Genomic DNA, 22,719 nt, shown 5'->3' on the forward strand with positions numbered 1-22,719 from the left:
ACTGCGTGGGAGCAGTAACAGTGAGCCCTGAACTGCCCAGCAGGCCCAGCTCCACGATGCACCACATTGTGGGCGAAGTAAATAGTTGTACCACAAGATGACAATAAGGAGTAAAGAAAGAAAGCGGAGGCCTAGAGGCAGAAAAAACGCAGAAAAGGGAAAGCGGAAAATGCCAGAGAGCAAAGGAAGAGAAGGTAAATTTATTGTGGAGCAAGTGATTGACACGTTTGACCTATAAAGCAATTTAATTAATGTGTAAATGCAATCTAACTTCATGCTGACTGATGCTGGTGTAATAAGCTCTGAACTGCTCTGATTAGTGAAGGTCTTATGAGAGTGAGGAGGGGGTATGGAAATAAATAAAAAAGTAACAGAAAGAAGGGCAGATAGGCTGCAGGAAATAGGAGGAATGATGAAAGTGGGAGACCTAAAGGAAGCAAGAGGCAGAAGGCAAACAGAAAGTGAGAAGTGACGCAGAGAGGAGGTAGAGGTGGACAGGTGAGAAAGAGAGAGCAATAGATAGAGAGTGCAGGGTAGAAGGGAGGGAGGGAACGGCTCATACATAGTTAGGCAACTACAGAATAAAGAGAGAATGACAGATAGAGAGGGGGAGGAAGAAGCATGGAGGGAGAGGCAGATAGATGCGTGGGCAATTAGAGACTAAGGCGAGAGGTATATAAAGAAATAACGCTATAGAAAGAAACGTATAGATATATGTATCTATAGAGAGAGTGAAAGAAATATTGAGAGTTGGAGAGGGTGTGACAAAGGATAAGACAAAAAAGAGTGGGAAAGGGTAATGGTGAAGAAGAAGGGAGAGAGATGAGGGGCAATCATAGAGAGAGGAAGGACAATCAGCTAGATAATGGCTTAAAAATGGGTGGGCGTCAAAGGGAAACAGAGGTATCAGGGAAGGAAGTAGGGTAGTGAAAGAGAAGACATTTGGGAACGGAGGAAGAGGAATTGTTTAAGAAAAGATACAGATGACAAAAGGGAGCGTGAGAGGTAAGGCAACGATTCTAATAACCATTGTATCATTATCAACCATGAGATATAGAATGGTTGGTCAGTAAATATGTGATCCAGAAATATATACCAGAAAATGACGATGGTGGAAGACTCTGGCCTAAAACTTCATAACACAAACAAGAAAGGCAGTCAAGAAGCAGACAAATCTGGTCAACATGTGAACTGTCCAGTCACTCCCCGCCAGGAATGAGCGGCATAAACCTCATGTGACCTGAAGTTTGTAGTGCCAAACCTCAGAAGCAAGCAGGCTGGGAACTATGGGCATTATATGCCCTGCCTGCTGACTTCCATTACACATCCAGGAGATATTCCACATCATTCAACTAGAGAGCATCTATTCCCCTCACAGGCCCAGGAATAGGAATGAACTAGGGCCCTCATATCCAGTTTGACGAATTTTGATCTGCCGATTCCAGGGGTTCGGATTCTCCTGCTCCAGCCTTTATCTCAACACCAAAACCAGCAAATATGAGCTTTCAGATTTTAGAAATGAAAACCTCTGGTTCTGGGCCTGATACTATCGGGTTTGGAGGCACGAACTTACTTGGAATGGCCTGGAGTAGTACCCACCCTTCTCCCAGACTTAACGCTGTGAAGTATGCGCCAATCCAAATGAGGGTCTCTATTTCCACCAATGGTGCAGGCACCTTCAAGGGAGCCTGAATTGTTGTTCATTAGTGGGTTCGTAATCAGACCTATTGTCTAAAACATTAAGGATTGTTACTGCCTGGGAAGTAGGGAGAAAAAGAGCTATACAGTCATATACATTATATGGAGGTCCACGTATATTAAACAAAAAATGTCTTATCTTGCCAACGTAAGGAGTGGCATGTTGCACTTTATGAAGTTTGTATTCGTTGAGAATGCACATTTTCAAAGTAATTATAGAATGAGTTTTCAAAATGCTAATTATGGAATTTGTTAGAATGTAAAACAAAATATTTGGAATTATTGAACAATGTATCTTTCTGAATGAAGGTATTTGTTCATTTGACTATCTGCACATTTTACCAATCAAATATGACCCTCAGAAGAGCTCTATGAGCAAAACTCCAAACGTTGTGGTAGAAATACATCAGGGACTCCTCCTGATGGAACACATGAACACCAGCCCCATATGGACGGTCATATACTTGATTCTAATGGCCAACCTGTTGATATTGACTTGACTAATCCAAAAAACACCTAACACCCAAGTAAGCAAACTTAAAAAAATTAATATCAAGGTACATAAAAATATTATTTGCACTGATATAGCAAGAGATCACACTAAAGTAGTAGAAACCCTAGTTTTTCTGTCAGTCATATCTATGGTGTCACCAATGTCAATTGCAGTTAAATGAGAGGAAGAAAATTGAGATGGAGATTGAGGATTTTATGAGGTCTTGACTGCCCTCTAAGGAGAGGTTTATCCTTGCTCTTAATGCACAGGGTTCCAGATTACTCCTTGGAACAGTGCGCGGAGCATTACCCCAGTTGTCAGTCAATGTAGAAAAGAGGCCTTCTGAAAGCATAACACATGACGGTTTGATAAAGTAAGAAAGCGAGATGTGCCATCATGTTAGTGAGGCTATCAATTTTATATATTAGTAAAAACAGGGTATAGTATCACAAATGTTGGGGTCCAACTGTCATGACTTGTCTTATCACCTGGTCTGTTCAACATGTATTCTGAGCCTCTCAGTGTGATGTTTGAGAAGATAGGTGTGCCAATTTTATGAAAAAAATCTCAACTGGGAAAGAATGATCAGATGCCTAAAAATAAGGACTGCGACGTTAGGGGGGAGTTAGGAAATAACTATTACTCTCCCGTGGGCCTGTGGTACTTGGTGTCAGTAGTCGAGTATGGAGGGAGCATGTACTACAGACCGTCAAATCCCCTTACCGCCCCAGCTGGTGAATAACAGTCTACCTTTTAAGATTCTCCTGCATCTCACCTCTGGTTAATGTTCTCTACAGATGAAAAGCGAAGTGGTAAGGGTGGCAACAAGAGAAGGAAGCATGGGAGCCAACAATTTGCTTTTATTTAATGAAAGGGATGGTCCACAAAGCTAGCAAAAAAAACGCATTGGACGATGATGGATAAAGCATTGCTGTATCAGGGGGCGTTGTTGGTGTGCAGGTGCAAGGAAGTGTCATGCACTCACGGCCCACCGGGGGAATGCGCATACCTCACATCTTCCTGCTTGTGCAACGTTAGATAGATTTCATAAATCTTCCCTCGTGGAATGGCATCAGGGGGGATGAGGAGGCTGATCCCTTCAAAATAGAAACACAAACAGTACTCAGAAGAAAATCTCACAGTTAAAAAGGAAAAATTGAAGTACAACAGAAGAACAACAATAGCATGGCAGAAATACAACATGCATGAGAGAGAAAGAGAGAGAGAGTTATAGAGGAAGATAAGGTGAGGGAAAGAGACAGCAGTAAAAAAGGTGACATGTAGAGAAAAAGACAAAAGCGAGAGAGATAACTACAAAACCAAAGAAAGGGAGATACTTAACGTAAGTATGAAATACAAAGAAGGTTCTTTGGAGAAAACCACAACACAGAGGAGTGAAAGAACAGACATTAAACAGAAATAAAAAGAGAACACCATGGAGAGAGGCTGACCCACGACTCTATAGAGGACGAGAGCCACAACACTGCAAACCATAAGGAGAGTGAGGAAACATAACTGAAGAGAGAAGAGCTACAACACTACTTGGAAATAAAGAGACACAACATTGAAGTGGCAAGAGACACAACGTGAGCGAAAGAGAAAGAAGTGCAATGCTGTAGTGAGTTAAGAGGATCACAGCACAAAAGAGAAACAGAAACAAAATACAGAGAGAGAGAGAAAATAACAACACCGGGGTAAGAAACAGAAACATAATATGGAGAGAATGATAGACAAAGGACTGATGGAGAGAAAAACACGACATAAAGGAATGAAAGACACAACACTAACAGGATGGAGAAATGCTGCACCAATTTGAGATGTATATCTCCATTACTATTGAAAAGAATCATAATGTTAAAGAGGGAGAGTGGTTGTTGCTCCAGTATCCAATATCCCAGAATTGATACACCATGCACAGGGCTGCCGGCAGAAACATAGGAGCATTTGTAGAGCATGGTGGAACCATCTTAACATTTCACTATCTCAATTACCCAGTGTGCAGTGAAGATTCTCCAGAGTGACGTTATCTTTATTGCAGCACTGGGACATTTGCTGCCAGGACTATGTCCATCAAGCACCAACTCCAAATGTCCCCAATTCAAAAGTAAATTATTTTTCCAACCCAGTAAAAGAATAAATAACCTTCCAATGTCCCAATACTTCCCAGAACCCAAGTACACTATCACTACACATATTCACCCCTCAACATACACCACACAAATGCCATGATGCTAACCTACAAAATATAGCGCACACACACACTCACACACACATATATATGTATATATATATATATATATATATATATATATATACATATATATGCATTTGTACACTTACATTAGTTACAAAGTATAATAGCATATTAGGTTGTGCTATGTATTTTTATGTTCCTTTCCAATGGCCTATTCACAAATATTATCAACCAGTCTCTTTGGTTCAATCATCCAGTTTATATTGTTATTGGCTATGCACAGGGCCGGACTGTGGACTGTGGACATAGGACTTATGGCGCCCTGTGCGACAGTTTATTGTGGCGCCCCCCACCCCATGACCTCCTCCTCGGTTTCACTCACTACCACCCAGAAAATGTGCCCCTCATCTCTCCATCACTCCCTTTTCACATACATTCATGTGTATTAAAGCACTTGTAAAGGCTGGCTTTACTAGTCCACTCAGCTAGCCACTTAAAATATAGGGGCATATTTAAGAGCCCCTAGCACCACTCTAATGCCACGTAAGTGTCATTTTTTTCATGCTAATGTGGTGTTAGAAGGCCAAAAACGCCATGCCATATTTACAAAGTAGCGCAATGCATGCATTGCACCATTTTGTATCCCTTTGCGCTACATTATGCCTGCGCCAGGCATAATGTATGCAAAGGTGGCATTCCCCCGTTAGGGGGCCCACAAAATGGCACAAAAAAATCTGAGAGATTTCTTTGCGTCATTTTTTTCCGGCACTTTTAATGCCTGCTGAGAGCAGGCATTAAAAGAAGACTTTTGTTGGTTACAATTGGCCTCTGTGTGCTTTGCAGGATTACATTTTTTACGCTAATCCTGCAAAGCGCCGGAGTAGCATAAATAAATTCTGATGCTAGACCCCTGACTACCGCCAGGGTGTGCCATATTTTAAATATGATGCACACATGGTGGCATTAGGGCACGGTGCTAAGGGGCACACAAAAAAGTGGCAAAGCACTGTGTGCAGCGCCACTTTTTTCGAATAGGCCTCATAGGGCTGTGCTTAATTTGCAAATAAAAAGGTGCCGGTGCCCAAAGCCCTCCTCTTAAACATGCGGCTGCTGCAATTAAATGTGTGAACACGGAATACAGAGGCAGTGTAATCTTGAGGCCATCTTGGGCCTCTTCAATCCATTCACAGGCACTCCCTGCCCCTTCAGCTCACTCTTGCGGATTTCAGCTTTTTCCCATTGTGACGCTTTTTCGTTTTTCTCTTCCTCCCTCTTTCCCATATGTGTCTTTTTCTTGCAGTAAATGCTTGAGGGACAAGAATAAGTGCCAGCCCTCAAAAATAAGTGCCGGTGCTCCGTACCAGAAACATCAAGCACAAAATAAGGAGTGTCATAGGAGCATATTTAAGAGCCCCTAGTGCCATTCTAACACCACATTAGTGTAATTTTTTTACACTATTGCGGGGTGAGAAGGCCAAAAACGCTGCAACATATTTACAAAGAGGCGCAATGCATGCATTGTGCCACTTTGTAACCCTTTGCGCTACATTATGCCTGTGCCAGGCATAATGTATGCAAAGGGGCATCCCCCTGTTAGGAGGGCCAAAAACTTGACGTAAAGAAATATGTCAGATTTCTTTGCATCATTTTTTTCCTGCACTTTTAACACCTGCTCAGAGCAGGTATTAAAAGGAGGCTTCAATTGGTTACGATGGGCCTCTGGGTGCTTCGCAAGATTAGTGTTTAAAAATGTTGATGCTAATCCTGCAAAGCCCCAGACTAGTGTAAACAATTCTGACGCTAGTCCCCTAACTACCGCTACGGTGCACTGTATTTTAAATATGATGCACACATGGTGGCGTTGGGGGGGCGCTAAGGGGTGCAAGAAAAGTGGCACTGCATTGTGTGCAGAGCTACTTTACTTAAATATGCCCCATAGTTCTGTTTTTTGCAGCAGGCTTATAAACCCTCTATGCTACTTTATGTTGAGTCAAAGCTGCCAACAGGCAAAACTCCCATCTCTCTCTCTAGCAGGAACTTTAATCACAAGAGGTATCGTGACATTTTAATTGTTTCTTGAAGGCTAAACGCACAAGGAACTTTTCAGCAGGTGCTTGTAAATTGCAAGTTTCGGACGTTATTACTAAACACAGCGTCCCCCCCCTGGAGGTCAGCGCCCTGTGCGGTCGCACCGCCCCAAAGCCGGCCCTGGCTATACATCTCTACCTTCTTAAAAACTATGCAACTATTCCAACACTTTGCTGTCAAACCGTTCTTTTCTGAAACACTTAAAACTCTCCTCAACTGCTCATCATGTTCTTGTTTTTCGCACAAGATGTTGGAAAAATAAAATCCCGATTTCGCCACTGAAAGTTTTGTGCATCAGCCTTTGGAATACTGCTGGTGCTGCTGGAGTAAAACCAAATGGTATTGTAATAAACTGAAATCATACTATAAGGATTAAAAATACAGTCAGTCTGTGGGTCGTACAATACAGTACAACCTGGTGGTATACTGAGGACAGATCAATTATGATGAACAATTTTGTTCCCTTCGCCTTTGCTAATAATTCAATTATTTTCACCAATGGAAATTTATCAACAATAATATTTTTATCCAAATGTCGACGATCAACACACATTCTTACCCTATCATTTGCTGCTACAAGGATGACATCCACCAAGATGATTCCAATGGCTTTATAATTCCTTCTCTTTGTCATTTGTCTAATTATTATTCACTTTCCTCTTTCAATATTAACGGAACACTCTCTGTGGAATTTTTGGTAGGGCATTCTCCTTTACTACAATTTTGTGTGTAAAATTTTCTAACTTTCCAATTCTCATTCGTTGACGAGATCTTGATCTGTGCTACAGTCTGATCTGTTCTGCATTACAGGGAGTGCAGAATTATTAGGCAAATGAGTATTTTGACCACATCATCCTCTTTATGCATGTTGTCTTACTCCAAGCTGTATAGGCTCGAAAGCCTACTACCAATTAAGCATATTAGGTGATGTGCATCTCTGTAATGAGAAGGGGTGTGGTCTAATGACATCAACACCCTATATCACCCTATATCAGGTGTGCATAATTATTAGGCAACTTAACAAAAAACAAATATATACCCATTTCAATTATTTATTATTACCAGTGAAACCAATATAACATCTCAACATTCACAAATATACATTTCTGACATTCAAAAACAAAACAAAAACAAATCAGTGACCAATATAGCCACCTTTCTTTGCAAGGACACTCTAAAGCCTGCCATCCATGGATTCTGTCAGTGTTTTGATCTGTTCACCATCAACATTGCGTGCAGCAGCAACCACAGCCTCCCAGACACTGTTCAGAGAGGTGTACTGTTTTCCCTCCTTGTAAATCTCACATTTGATGATGGACCACAGGTTCTCAATGGGGTTCAGATCAGGTGAACAAGGAGGCCATGTCATTAGATTTCCTTCTTTTATACCCTTTCTTGCCAGCCACGCTGTGGAGTACTTGGACGCGTGTGATGGAGCATTGTCCTGCATGAAAATCATGTTTTTCTTGAAGGATGCAGACTTCTTCCTGTACCACTGCTTGAAGAAGGTGTCTTCCAGGAACTGGCAGTAGGACTGGGAGTTGAGCTTGACTCCATCCTCAACCCGAAAAGGCCCCACAAGCTCATCTTTGATGATACCAGCCCAAACCAGTACTCCACCTCCACCTTGCTGGCGTCTGAGTCGGACTGGAGCTCTCTGCCCTTTACCAATCCAGCCACGGGCCCATCCATCTGGCCCATGAAGACTCACTCTCATTTCATCAGTCCATAAAACCTTAGAAAAATCAGTCTTGAGATATTTCTTGGCCCAGTCTTGACGTTTCAGCTTGTGTGTCTTGTTCAGTGGTGGTCGTCTTTCAGCCTTTCTTACCTTGGCCATGTCTCTGAGTATTGCACACCTTGTGCTTTTGGGCACTCCAGTGATGTTGCAGCTCTGAAATATGGCCAAACTGGTGGCAAGTGGCATCGTGGCAGCTGCACGCTTGACTTTTCTCAGTTCATGGGCAGTTATTTTGTGCCTTGGTTTTTCCACACGCTTCTTGCGACCCTGTTGACTATTTTGAATGAAACGCTTGATTGTTCGATGATCACGCTTCAGAAGCTTTGCAATTTTAAGAGTGCTGCATCCCTCTGCAAGATATCTCACTATTTTTGACTTTTCTGAGCCTGTCAAGTCCTTCTTTTGACCCATTTTGCCAAAGGAAAGGAAGTTGCCTAATAATTATGCACACCTGATATAGGGTGTTGATGTCATTAGACCACACCCCTTCTCATTACAGAGATGCATATCACCTAATATGCTTAATTGGTAGTAGGCTTTCGAACCTATACAGCTTGGAGTAAGACAACATGCATAAAGAGGATGATGTGGTCAAAATACTAATTTGCCTAATAATTCTGCACTCCCTGTATTTGGATTCATAATGATATCAACAGCCCCCTGATCCATCCAGCCCAGGATTGAAGATCCAATATCTGCAACATATGATTTGCATTCTGCCCTTCTGTTTTTATAATCGGATACTGGTTATTGAAAACCTAGCATTTCAATGTTTTACTTGGTTAACTCAGTTGGTGACAATTTCCTTACTTCCTTGCAAATCCTTCTTTTCACACTTCATTTGCAGAAGTACAAGGAGAGCCTGAGTCAGCAGCTATAGTGATACTTTCTCCTCCTATTCTCATGTCACAGATTGCCTTCTTTTTTACACTTCCTCCCATTCCTAATGCATTGTTATTCAAACTCGACAAACTACAGGCTCTTTATCCTTGGCAGGAATATGAATTAGACCTCGATACGACTTGTCCTTTAGATTCTGGAGCTCCTCGAGTCAGAACAGTCATGTTCTTCCACAGTTACACATTTAATTGTTGACCATTTTCTAATTTCATTCATACTCTTACAAATATCCAGTGTCCCACCACCTGAGAATTTCTGAGTTGTCAATGGCATTTTTAACTAAATGGTAAATATTTGTACTTCTGCAACAAGTATTTTATATTTCTTCATTTTTATTCCATTCTTTCTCTTATAACCCCTTTTATGTTCCTTATTGCGAACTTCTTTATGGTCTTTTCTCCTGAAAGCGTCCTGCTTTTTTTACTTTCTCTACTTTACTCTCCCAACTATTTCCTTGTGCTCCTCGTTTACCCCTTCCAAAACTTATGTCACACCTTCCACTCAACTCAGCCTTCTTAGCGATGGCTATTACCCTTTCCACAATCTTCCCAGGCCAGAATAATTCCTGGAACCTAAATACGCTAAAACTACAGTATAATTCATAATTCTGGGAACTCGGAAAAAAGACTGAGAGAGAGAGAGAGAGAGCGAGAGAGAGAGAATGGTAGAAAGAGAAATAGAGAAAAACGTTTCAGAGACAAACTGAGAAACCACCCAGCAATATCTGAGAGAACTACAGCTTTACAGAGACAGAAATAGAAAAAGAGAGAAAGATAAAGCGAGAGAGAGAGAATTACAACACTAAAGCGAGAGAACTACAGAAACAAGGAAGACCCATTGAGTCAATCGGTGATTCTACATTGACAGCATGCATTCTAGAATGGATTCCATTGGTCCTTTAATACCTGTATTGGGAACCATCAGACGCCCTCCCAAAAAATTAAATGTCCCGTAGGCCATGTTGGTGGCTCCACGAGGAAGGGATCTGAAGTAGTTTTGCGTGGAGAGCCTCGATACGAAGTCTGCCGCGTCGGTGGCTGGTGAGCTATGGTGTAGTGTGTGGCGACCGCTCATCAGAGGGTTGAGCAGGTGGCCATTAGTTAACTGGAACTTGCTGGTGCCATCCTGGCGAGGGCAAAGGGAGCCCTGGTAGGTCATGGTGGTGGTGCTGAGATCAGGCTGGATGGTAAGCAGGTGTGGGTCATCTGTTGGAGCAGAGATAGAGAGCTTTAGATTACACCCGTCAAGAATTATTTTTAAACTGCATTTATAGGGGAAAACATCACAGATTATTCCAATACTCCAAGGATGGAGATCGCCACATACTGAAAAGTAGACCACATTACTCAGCATACGTTGTCACTTTTACACAACCTTGACAGTCACGAGAGGCCAACTAGACAGAAGGAACTTTGGAGATTTCCTGAAAAGAGATATATTTTAATGTGCGAAAGGACGAGTAAAGAGTTTATAACACGTCTTGGGTTAGATCTGACAAATATATCAAGGGTTAGCATTGCATGTAACTAACTTTTCTGAAGCACTGGTGACCATGGAAACCATCCAAGTTTTGGGAGATTTAGTATTTCCCCTCTTGGCTAATTTGCTCCATCATATGTGTGCATGACAGCCATGCCATCCCATGTGCCAAAGTGCCTTACCTGCTTTGCTTGGTTTGATGCTGACCGGCTGGAAGCCAGAAGTTAAGATAGAGGAGTCGGCGACATCTGAGTCCAGACCTCCCTTCTTCCTGCAGTAGACCAGAAGACCCACAAGCAGCAAAAGGACTAGACAAACAGCCACGGCGATCAGACCCACATAGAGGGCTACGTCCTCCGGACCAGAAGCAACTGGTTTTACAAGATAAAGAATGGGGAGGTAGAGGAAAAAGGATGGGGAGGAGGTTTTGGAAAAGAGAAAAGGTATAAGGAAAATAAGGTGGGGGAAGAAAGAAGCAAAGACAGATCGGGAGACAACGAGAGAAAGGAGGTAACAGAAGGGAACAGATTGAAAAGGGTGCAAGGCAGAATGTAGGAGAGGTGAGAAGTAGAGCGTGGGAGAACAGTGCAAGACATTAAAAGGGTTCAAGAGAATCGAACATGAGAAAAGGACAGTGAAGAGGGAATTGGAGAGACAGGTTTACATTGAAGGAATGAGTTGGGAGCAAAAAAGGTCACAGAAGGTGCAGCATGGAATAAAAAAATTAAGAGGTTAACAGGAGGGAACAAATAAATTAATGAGGGTGGAAAATTTAGAAAATTGTAATTAAGGAAATGGATAGAAGGAGTAGGCACGGTGAAGGTCAGAAAGAGAGAATGAGATTGATGTAAAACAGTTGAAAAGGGGAGAAAAGGAGTATGAGACAGAGCAAGAGAAGAAGAGATGGATATGTGTAAAGCAAGGAAAGAGAAAGATAGAGGGAAAAAAGAGGGTACCAGGAGAAGGAAAGATGGGAAATAAAACAGAAGACAGAAGATGAGATAAACAGTTCACATAAAGAAGACAACAAATAAAATACTTATATTTTCACTCATGCCTGATTCAAAGGTGGTATCTTGGCTTAAGAGATTGAATAGGATACGAACTGACTTACAATGCTGACCGAGAACAAGTCACTTAGAAGTACCACAGGCAGCTTGGCTACTTCGTGTTGTAGTTCACACAAAGCAGGTTGCTCCTGGTGCCATCTTCCAGATATTCCAATGCCCCCAGAAAGCAGGAGCTTGTAGTGCGAACTTTTCCAATCAGTAATCACAATTATGCCCCCTTTCCCATTTACCTCCCCATTGACCCAACATCCCTACTGCCCTCTCACTCTCATCCCGAGACAATCTGCTGAAATGTTTCCTTTTTTCAAGAGCCCCACTTTTTGCCTGGTTGATCACTGAGGTCATGACTGGGAACCAACAGCAGTCATGTCATAGGTTTTCACACTTGTATGACTGCACCAGGCTGGACTCCTCCCACCAATTGGTAGATGGCACTAAAACGACAGTGACAAGTGCCTCCTAATTATTTTACACATATACTTGCTTTAATACATTTGATCAAATCCTCATATAGAACCTCGACAAAAGAGTTTGAACAAGCATTGGTAAAGCCAATAGGTTTCACCTATGGGAGAGCTACTGGCTTTGCCAATGTCTTTAAGCCATGTTATACTGGACTGCCAATAGCATGGGAATAGATGTGCATTTGTGTGGCAGAAAAGTTCTGTAAAATAATATAGGTGTAGGTTAAAAGGTCAAGTGACAGATGCACTGTCATACGAAACCCAAAAATCCATGTAGGTTAATGACTGCCCTCCTCCCATCTGTGCTGCTTCCAGAAAAAGACAACATACATTATCTAGTTATCTAAGACACTTTAATAGCATTAGTGTCAAGCGTCTGACCCTGAATGTTCAAGCTTAAGCAGCTGGACAAATAAACAAAATTATCACAGCTGCTTAGAGGACAGCACTTTTGTTGCTGAAGCACATAACTTCTGCCAGTCAAAACATGTACTCCTGGCTCCCAACATGTAGGTGGAGCTGAAACCTTTCCTTAGTGATGTTCACACCATTTTCTGGTGACAGGTGCGCTGTCTAGCAAGACCATAATAAGCCCTTTGACATGTTAATGGGAACCTGAATAAAGCACTATGGCACAGCCAAAGCTGGCAATGTCATATCACTTTTTTTTCTTATGGCAGCTGGATGGTGAGGGGGCAAGAGACAATGGGAGGGTGGGGGTGGGAAGGAAGAAGCAACACAAACAATGGGAGGGTGGGGTGTGGGAGGGCAAAAGCTATAGATATAACTGGAGAGTGGGGGTTGGAAGGGAAAAAGCTACACGGACAAGTGGGGGTCAGGTGTGGGAGGAAAGAAGCAACAAGGAAGACAGGGGAAGATAATAAAGAAGACAAATAGTACCTCAATTACAGCACCAGCAGAGGAAGGACCCTAATCAAGATGAAGCAATCAGTACTTGGTCCGTGCTTCAGATGAAAGCAGAGGAAGTAATGCTGGCACATGCTACCGAATTAAGAGATAGCAAATGAGATTGGCAATGAAGCCCACAATTGGTATGCAATCAGCGAGTCCAAGCCCCTTGTTGAAAATAATAGCACATGCGCTGTCACAGGTGAGACCCAATAAAATGGCTTGAACCATATCTCACAAACTCGCCTAAAGGTGTTAAGGGTGGGGAAACTTTCTCCACTGTCATTAAGAGTGACATAATCAAAGGCTCTATATTTACACCCTGATGCCTCAACTTTCATGTTGAACGATTTGATCACTAGCTCCCCAGCTTCCTTTGAGTAGCTCTCTAACCCAGCCTACTGAATTAGAAGTGTTTGTTTCACGGAATTAGGTGTATAACAACATTGACAAGCATGCATTTCAGACAAAAATATGTGCATTTCAGGACTCATGAGCTGATGGTTGGACAAAAATGGTTGAACTTCTACTCAAATTTCTACTTGAATTTTCTATCCAAAAATTCCAGTCAATGAGTTGGGTAAAAATAAAACATTATTATTTCATCTTTAAGATACTTCTCAGAATGAATGTGTGCTTTAAAAACACCCGTTATGGTATATAATCTTTGAAGCTGGTCCCTGAGTGGAATGATAAATCATTCTGTGATGCAGAAGTGTGTTATTGCTTAGGTTCATTGAATGTTTGTATTTCCTATGTAGTCTAATTTCAAATTAATAAAGCCTTTTTTACTTTATCCCTGGCAATTCTGCATGATGTACTGAAGTAATTGCTGCTGATAATCTTGCATGGGTGTCCACTAGTGTAAACTTGTCTGATGTGGTCACTAATACAACGCCGATAATATTAGTAGCTCAGGATGATTTTCACTGACCGTAAGTAGCTCTGTGTAAAGAAAAGGTTGGAAACCAGTGATCTTGAAAAAAAACATCCGTCCTCTAACATGAAATGACAATTTCATTCCAGGTTTCGGAATCGCCCCCTTTATGGGCGCCATTGATCATTTGCTCAGCTGCGGGCATGAGAGAACCAAGATTAGGTCCAGGTAAATTAACGTGGGCTACACACCCCTTGCAGCAACCCTGATTCCTGACTCCTTTTGTCCCCCTTTCTCATTTTAATTTTACATGCCCTCCATTCCAGTGGAATAACATTATCCCTTGGAGCCCCTGTGGTGCGGGGGACCTGAGCTCTAGGGGGGACCCCTCAGCACAGTACACTGTGCACAGGTGATGGCCCCTGGGCCTAACGCTCCTGACTGGGTCGGCGGGGGCTGGTACTACATTTACTTTGCAAAGGGGCCCTCTCAAGTTACGTTACGCCACTGCTCCATTCACCTTTTTTTTTTAACGCAAGTTCTCCTTTTTTCTCACTTGTATCACCATTTCTGCCCTATTCTGGCTCTCAATCAGCTATAGTTTCTCCTGTTATTTTTTCTAAGATTCCCCTTTTCTCACTTTTACTGTCGGGCCTCTTTCTCTTACTTTTCTTAACCTCATCTTTAATGCTGCTCACACTTTCCTCTTCAATTGCTCTGCATTTCCTTCCTTTTGTCATTCTCTCTAATCCCCTTTTTCCTTTTGTTGCTTGCTATCTCCCACCTCGCCTTGGACTGATGGTCATGACAGAGATCAGGTTTTATTCATGTATTAGTGGCATAGACGTTAGCATATGGTGATCAATTAACCTACATATAAAGAATTAGAAAAAAAGCACATAGGAAGAAAGTCATAGGATTTGGGCGCTCACAGTGAGTCCATATAATAATATTAGAATTCCAAATGTGGCACAGTGCTCCTGGCAAGAGGATCTTCCTTACTCCTCCAGTGTTTCAAGGGAAACTAACAATGAAAAGGCCAGCTGTCAGGGCACTCATGATCAAATGATTGAAAGTTAATACGGTATAGAAACTTCAGTGTGGACTGGCAATAACACCATAGAGAGTTCATAAAACATTTATTCTTGAAGCACAAGGTTCGCCATAAATATAAAAAAAATCATCACTGAATTTTAGATATTCATGTAGCAGCCAAAGTCTTAATGTTCATGTAGCAACCATAGCCAACACGTGTTTCGTCCTATGAGAGAATATTCTCACGGACTTCATCAGGGCTTGATTCAAAATAAGTCTTATAAGAAACCAGTCCTAGTAAAACTCTGTAAAATCTCTAATAAGTACAAAACATTCCATAATACGTCGTCTAATGAAGGAATCCTCATGCGTTCCCTAAACGCGGAGTACGGGGAGAAGAATAATCGATAACTAAGTATACAGCTGGGAAACCTATCTTTAAAATAAATATCTATATCCAGGAGAGACACTCCGTGGTGCGATAATCCCACTTGGCTCTCAGTAATGGTGAAACAAAATCGTGAACTCTCTATGGTGTTATTGCCAGTCCACACTGAAGTTTCTATACCGTATTAACTTTCAATCATTTGATCATGAGTGCCCTGACAGCTGGCCTTTTAACCTACATATAAAGGCCTAACAGAGAAAATAACGAGTTGTAAAATGTGCACATTTGAATTATGGTGAACCATGTGGCCACTATTCATATTAAACACCACGTTTCAACATTAAAGTTTTGCATTTATATTAAATGAATTACTAATGTGAATTAATATTAAAAGTGCTATTAAAAGAATATGAATTAATCGTACTTGTATTGAATTAAATTAATTTTATTATTGCGAGTTGCATGTGTGCAGAAAAATAAATGTGTTTAAAATTTTTCTAACGTTACAAATAATCTTTGCAGTTAAAATAATTTGCTTTGCATATTTGATATGAATTATAAGGTGTGCAATACGTTTATTAATGTATTAAGTGTATAAATATGAATTAAGGCTTTCTTAGCTTGACTAGGCATGAAAGATTCATTGTGCAGCAGTAATGGAAAATCACGTGTTTATTCTGTCCCCTTTGACCTGAATTATTTCCCTTGGCTACTAATGTGAATGTTGAATGCCCTTTTGTATTGAAGGCAGGAAAGATGTTTTAGATTTAACAATGTAGCATTATTTTTTTCCAGCTGTGGAACAAGACAGGAAATTTTGAGTTCTCATGTGAAATGTATTAGCTTATTTACTGTGTGTCGGGAGAAAGGATCTGAAGCAACAAATAATTAAAGAATGTAATATTTTGTTAGAAATGTGTGAAATTATTAGATGGTAAGGCACTTTTTCTGAGAAGATCCTGAAAGATTGAAAATTCAATGATGCCATCAGCAGCGACTTGATGCTGGATATGATGTCTGAAATGCACCCACCTGAAGGACCAATGAATGGATTTTGCATACTTTTAATTAGTGAGAGACTTTGAAATTTGGAGTTAGTCTTCTCCTGCCTTGAAGCTGGTCAGAACCCTGTCTGAGTCTACTGTAACCCTTTTGTTCTCTAAGTCCCCTGATGAGTTTTCTCATCACAGTCTTAACTGCCCATTTCTGTTATGTGGTTTAGTACTAATGTGGCCAACTAATCCTGAACTGCTGATCTGTCCTATGTGCAGCTAATGTTCTGCACTGTCCCGATGCTGCTGTCAACTGACACCGGAAGAAAAGTGACCATCCCTGATGAATCATCGCTCTCTGCTGTCCTATGAGGAGAGGTCTATCTAAATGTGGTTTCTTGTTTCCTTTTAATTAAGTACTTACACCAGAGTATTTTTATATTGAGTTGCCCTAGTTAGATCTTTTTCCAAATCATTTTGTCTTCCTTTTTTTTTTCTTTTGCCCACATTTTAGTCCGTTCACACTCATGCAAGTCCTTATTTTTGTGAGTGATAGGAATGGCCCAACTCTGAAATCTGAAATTGAATGCTAAACTGTATTTTGATTATTTACTGATATCACCATAATCTGCTTTGAATTCCAACAATAATGTGCAAAGGTTGTTGTTGCTAATTTACATTATTCTTTTGGAGTGTCTAGCAGTGTTGGTGTTTAGTATGTTAAATCTTTTCAGACGTTTTGGTCAGCCTATGGTGTTCTCGTATATTTACAATTTAGTTTTGTGCACCATATATGTGACATTGATTTTGGGATTGTAATAAAGCTTTCAAACTTTATTCAGTTTAGATTAGTTTTAGTGTCAAATTATTAATGGTGTTTATAATTGTTCATGGAATAATGTCATTGATTTAGGATTGAATGATTCTGACTAATACACTCTTCGCCAAGTCCAAAGATTCAGTCGACCTCTTTAGGTGAGATTGGTGATGGCGTCTGATCTGCGTTAGTGGTTGTTGAACCAGGAACCAGGGAAAAGAAATTCTTCTCCTGGACCCCAACGCTCCCACAGTCCTATCCTCTCTTCATCCTGCTCCAAACTCCGCACCTCAACAACAGCTGTGCACCTACGCAGCAGTGCGATCCTTGCCTATGATTTGACAGACATACCCTTATTCTGAAAAAAGACCCAGGTAGAGGTGTATTCTAAGGTACTTCGAATCAGGAGCTCTACCTTCCAGTTATCACATGTGAGACTCTGCCCCCTAGCGCTTTCCTTTCACATCCTTTGAAAGGGTATTGTGTTTGTGGAATTTGGCCCTACTTATTTCACACCTGCAAACTGGGTTGCTTTCCACATGATGATTGCTATGATGCTGCTTCCTTTTTATAACAATTTTTAGATAATGTAATTTTCTCTTAGCACTTAAAAGTTAGAGGCAATAATGTTTAGTTACGTATCTCAAGTCAGTGGTTATTTTCTATTATGCCTTGCGTTATGACACTTGAGGCCAGTGCCTGACAAAGGCATGACCCTTAACCCCTTCTGTGCCGCGGACGTAATGGTTACGTCCTGCGGCACAGTGCTGCTGTGCCCAGGGCGTAACCATTACTTCCTGGGCACACAGCCCACCTCTGTGGGGTTCCCCCCCACCCCCCCCAAGGCAGGGATGGAAGGGGAAACCCTTCCCCTTCCACCCCCGACCCCCCCCGTGACGTCAGCGCGCGAGCGCGTGCTGATTGTCACAGAGCCTCCTCCTCGGAAGATAAATGCTTTCCTTCCCTTTGAAGTCTCTCTCTGCGTTTTGGCAGTCGGATTGAAAGCAATCCGGCTGTCAAAACGCCCACTAGACACCAGGGATTTTATTTAAAAAATGAAATTGACATAAGGGAGCGACCCCTTGGGCAAGGGTCGCTCCCAGGGGGGGGCATGGGGGCAGAAACCTCTAGGCACCAGGGATAATTTTTTTTTTTGTTTTGTTTTTGTTTAGCTTTTTGTTTTAGAGGTGGGGAGCGACCCCTTAGGCAAGGGTCGCTCCCATAGGGGGCAAATTATATTTAGGCCATTTCTGCCCTTTGCCTATTTTTATGAGGCCAATCAGCCCCAAAGGGGGACAGAAACCACTAGACACCAGGGAGTTTTTTTTTTTTGTTTGTGAATTTCACGTAAGGGGAGCGACCCCTTAGGCAAGGGTCGTCCCCCTGGGAGGCAAATTTATTTTAGGCCATTTCTGCCCGCTTTGGGGGCAGATTGGCAGATTTTAGGTCAATCTGCCCCCAAGGGGGGCAGAAACCACTAGGCACCAGGGATCTTTTTTTTTTTGCACTGTCACGCAAAGGGAGCGACCCCGTAGGCAAGAGTCGCTCCCCGGGGGGAGGGGCAAATTTATTTTGGGCCATTTCTGTCCCCCCTGGGGGCAGATGGGCCTATTGTTATTAGGCGATCTGCCCCCGGAGGGCAGAAACCTCTAGGCGCCAGGGCTAAAAAAAATTTGTGTTTGTTTGTTTTTTTAGAGATGGGTCGCTCCCCTGGAGGGGCAAATTGTATTTAGACCATTTCTGCCCCGCTTGGGGGCAAATCGGCCGATTTTAGGCAGAAACCACTAGGCACTGGGGATCTTTTTTTTTGCTCCGTCACGCAAGGGGAGCGACCCCATAGGCAAGGGTCGCTCCCCGGGGTGGGGTGGGGGGCAAATTTATTTTAGGCCATTTCTGCCCCCCCCGGGGCTGGCTGAGCCAGAGGCCAAAATCTACAGGTAGACACTTTGCAAAAAACACCTCTGTTTTCTGTCAAAAAAAGGGATGTGTCCACGTTGTGTTTTGGGGCATTTCCTGTCGCGGGCGCTAGGCCTACCCACACAAGTGAGGTATCATTTTTATCGGGAGACTTGGGGGAACATAGAATAGCAAAACAAGTGTTATTGCCCCTTGACATTCTCTAAATTTTTTCCTTCCAAATAAAAGAGAGTGTGTAAAAAAGACGTCTATTTGAGAAATGCCCTGTAATTTACATGCTAGTATGGGCACCCCGGAATTCAGAGATGTGCAAATAACCACTGCTCCTCAACACCTTATCTTGTGCCCATTTTGGAAATACAAAGGTTTCCTTGGTACCTATTTTTTACTCTTTATATTTCAGCAAATGAATTGCTGTATACCTGGTATAGAATGAAAACCCACTGCAGGGTGCAGGTCATTTATTGGCTCTGGGTACCAAGAGTTCTTGATGAACCTACAAGCCCTATATATTCCCGTAACCAGAATAGTCCAGCAGACATAACAGTATATTGCTTTAAAAAATCTGACATTGCAGGAAAAAGTTACAGAGTAAAACGTAGAGAAAAATTGCAGATTTTTTCACCTCAATTTCAATATTTTTTTTTCAGTTGTTATTTTCTGTAGGAACCCCTTGTAGGAACTACACAAATGACCCCTTTCTGAATTCAGAATGTTGTCTACTTTTCAGAAATGTTTCGATTTCTGGGATCCAGCATTGGTTTCATGATCATTTCTGTCACTGACTGGAAGGAGGCTGAAAGCACAAAAAATCGTAAAAATGGGGTATGTCCCAGTACAATGCCAAAATTGTGTTGAAAAAATGGGTTTTCTGATTCAAGTCTGCCTGTTCCTGAACGCTGGGAAGCTGGTGATTTTAGAACCGCAAACCCTTTGTTGATGCCATTTTCAGGGAAAAAACCACAAGCCATCTTCTGCAGCCCCTTTTTCCCATTTGTTTTTAAAAAAACGAAATTTTCACTGTATTTTGGCTAATTTCTTGGCCTCCTTCTGGGGAACCCACAAAGTCTGGGTACCTCTAGAATCCCTAGGATGTTGGAAAAAAGGATGCAAATTTGGAGTGGGTAGCTTATGTGAACAAAAAGTTATGAGGGCCTAAGCGCGAACTGCCCCAAATAGCCAAAAAAAAGGCTCGGTACAGGAGGGGGAGAAGGCCTGGCAGCGAAGGGGATAAAGATCTGAGAAAATGACATTCAAGAAAACGCATGAATCCCTGATTCATGAAGTGTAGATGAGAATGTTAAAAGAATGGTGATGCAAGATACAATAATCCTTGAGAAATTAAACTATATGATGCCCCCCACTGGCTTTGTGAGGAAACTGTAAGGATGCACTGACCTGAGTGCTTGAATAGATGGTCGCTTTTCCATCTGTCACTAGGTCTACCAGTAACTAGATGCACAGGAATATGAGGGCCAGTGTTAGACATGGGGAAAGCTGAATGGAATAACAGAAAACAGAAACACAGGACTCCACCATCTTGACTCATAATTTTGAATGATCAAGGATGTCTGCAGGAAAAAGTGGATGTCTACAGACAAGAGATACCTTAGGCAACTGTAACATTGTCATAAAAAGTTCTATGCATAACTGTAATAGTGAAGAGATGCACCTTAGCAATATCTCTGTCTAAAAAACTCTGTACTTTGATGTGGAATGTGTAAATTCCTGACAATTGAACACGCAAAGAATGAGTACCTCAATTATAGATACACTAGCACATCTGCTTATGACTCAATTAACTCCCTCAAGCCTTGTCACTATGCACTCTCTTGTGGGAGATGAACCATTGTTTCTACTTCTCTTCTGTTAGAACTACAAGGTAACCAACACTGCTAATACTGCATTCCCCAAGCACGCAATTCAGTGTGCATACTACAAATCTAATATCTTCTATGTGGACTGTCGCATGCCCACATATGCAACATAGTTCAGTCTAAAAATCCATCCGGTTCTGACACAGGACTAACCTCAGTAAAAGGTAACTACCCAGTCTGCAAAGCCTCATATAAGGTTCAATAGTTCATAGTTTGTTTTCATTCATTACAAGACTTTCTGAATACCTCTCTGCACTTCCAATGTTTATCAAAAGAAATCCGACAGAATCAATAGGTCTTGGCCAGGAAATCCAACATCCATGTACTGAGATCCAAGCTACAGCAACAATGTATCACACCTCCCTAGCAAAGACACAGTGCACCACGGGGTAAGTTATACCTATATATACAAATCGGCCATCGTCTATCTAGAGCATGCAAGAGTTCAGAGCTTGCGAGTACTGCAGTTCATTGCCAGAAGGCTGCATCATAGCATGTTCTCTGTACACTCATCACTTCACGTTTCTCTGACATTCCATAATCACTGCCAGCCTGTTCTTCCATGAAAAGAACTTGGAGTGTCTCCAGCCCTGCTGGGCACAAATGCATATTCTGGAAACATGCAAACTGTGCAAGAACAGGGCACTGGTAAATGTCCGCCTAAACAAATGAAGTGTGAAACAGAAATGATATACAGCTAGAGCAGCACAGATTAAACAAGGGAGCAAAACTGTGATTCATTGGAAGCTGAATCATGAGTTGCGGAAGAGAGACACAAGGAAAAAACATGAAATGTATACAGTGATTTATAAGAATGAGGGACACACAAACACATCATCCCAATGCAGAGAAGAATGGGTGACTCTCGAAAGAGATCAGGACACAGACCTTTTATGTATTTTCTCTTTTCATTGGTGGGTGTGGATGGAATTACATTTAGTGTTTAGTCCGGGCGTAGCATATCTTTAAAAATCAGTGTGGTTGAGCCGCACAGACCCCACTGCCCCCTCTAGCAAGGAGCGCACGTACTAGTCTTCTGATCTCAGAAAGAGATACACCATCACTGCATCCCTTTCAACCTAGATCTCGCCGACAAGCATCCAGACCAGGCCAGATATGAGAAAATGGCGTAGCTTGGTCAGGCTCCTGGACCACCTTAATGGCAATAAAATTCACAGAGAAACGCAGTCTGCTGTGCAAGGGGCTCAGAAACACCTTGCGATGCAGCTATACCCCACAAAAGTCAAACATCATGAGGTCTGATGATGCACCAACCTCCTCGTCTGCAGCCTCACCTGCTACTTTAGTACTGTGACCCACAAACTTCTCTTAAGTGCATCTAAGTCCTGCAGCGCCCCAGGCTATGACAGTACTGTGACCCACGTACTGCTATGCCAATGCCTGCAGATTATGTATTCATGCATCCAGTGAAAAACAAATATGAAACACAAAGGACAGCCAATACAAACAATACTGCGCAGTAGAACTTGCTAGTAGTCATGTACTGAGACATACTAGGAAATCTACTGATACATCCCATGCTGTGCTACAGCACACTTCATAATGGGCTAGTGAGACCAACTCTCAGATCCATCAATGTATCCTAATTTTGGATCCATGGACAGATCCAAAGGTGTATCCTAATCCTGAATCCTCAAATCATCCTGAATTGAGGCCTCATCAGTGCTCTAACGATGCACAACAAACTTGATCTGCAGCCCCCCTTGATATTCCAGCACTGGCTTCCACAAACTAATCTACCAGAGCACCTGAGCGCACA

The 22,719-nt window shown here is 42.0% G+C and overlaps 1 protein-coding gene across 3 annotated transcripts in view; it reads right to left on the reverse strand.

The window, feature by feature from the left end:
- The window catches only part of UNC5A (unc-5 netrin receptor A), a 902,953-nt gene that overhangs the window by 144,978 nt on the left and 735,256 nt on the right, over window positions 1-22,719 (reverse strand). For all 3 annotated transcript variants that reach the window (XM_069244554.1, XM_069244553.1, XM_069244555.1), the window contains 3 exons: window positions 10,776-10,964; window positions 10,020-10,319; window positions 3,201-3,288 (listed from right to left, as the gene is read on the reverse strand). In XM_069244554.1, the coding sequence (XP_069100655.1) occupies window positions 3,201-3,288; window positions 10,020-10,319; window positions 10,776-10,964 (577 nt within the window). The remainder of the gene's footprint in view (window positions 1-3,200; window positions 3,289-10,019; window positions 10,320-10,775; window positions 10,965-22,719) is intronic.

The sequence above is a fragment of the Pleurodeles waltl genome, chromosome 7 (genome assembly GCF_031143425.1).
Source record: "Pleurodeles waltl isolate 20211129_DDA chromosome 7, aPleWal1.hap1.20221129, whole genome shotgun sequence".
NCBI classification, from domain to species: domain Eukaryota; kingdom Metazoa; phylum Chordata; class Amphibia; order Caudata; family Salamandridae; genus Pleurodeles; species Pleurodeles waltl.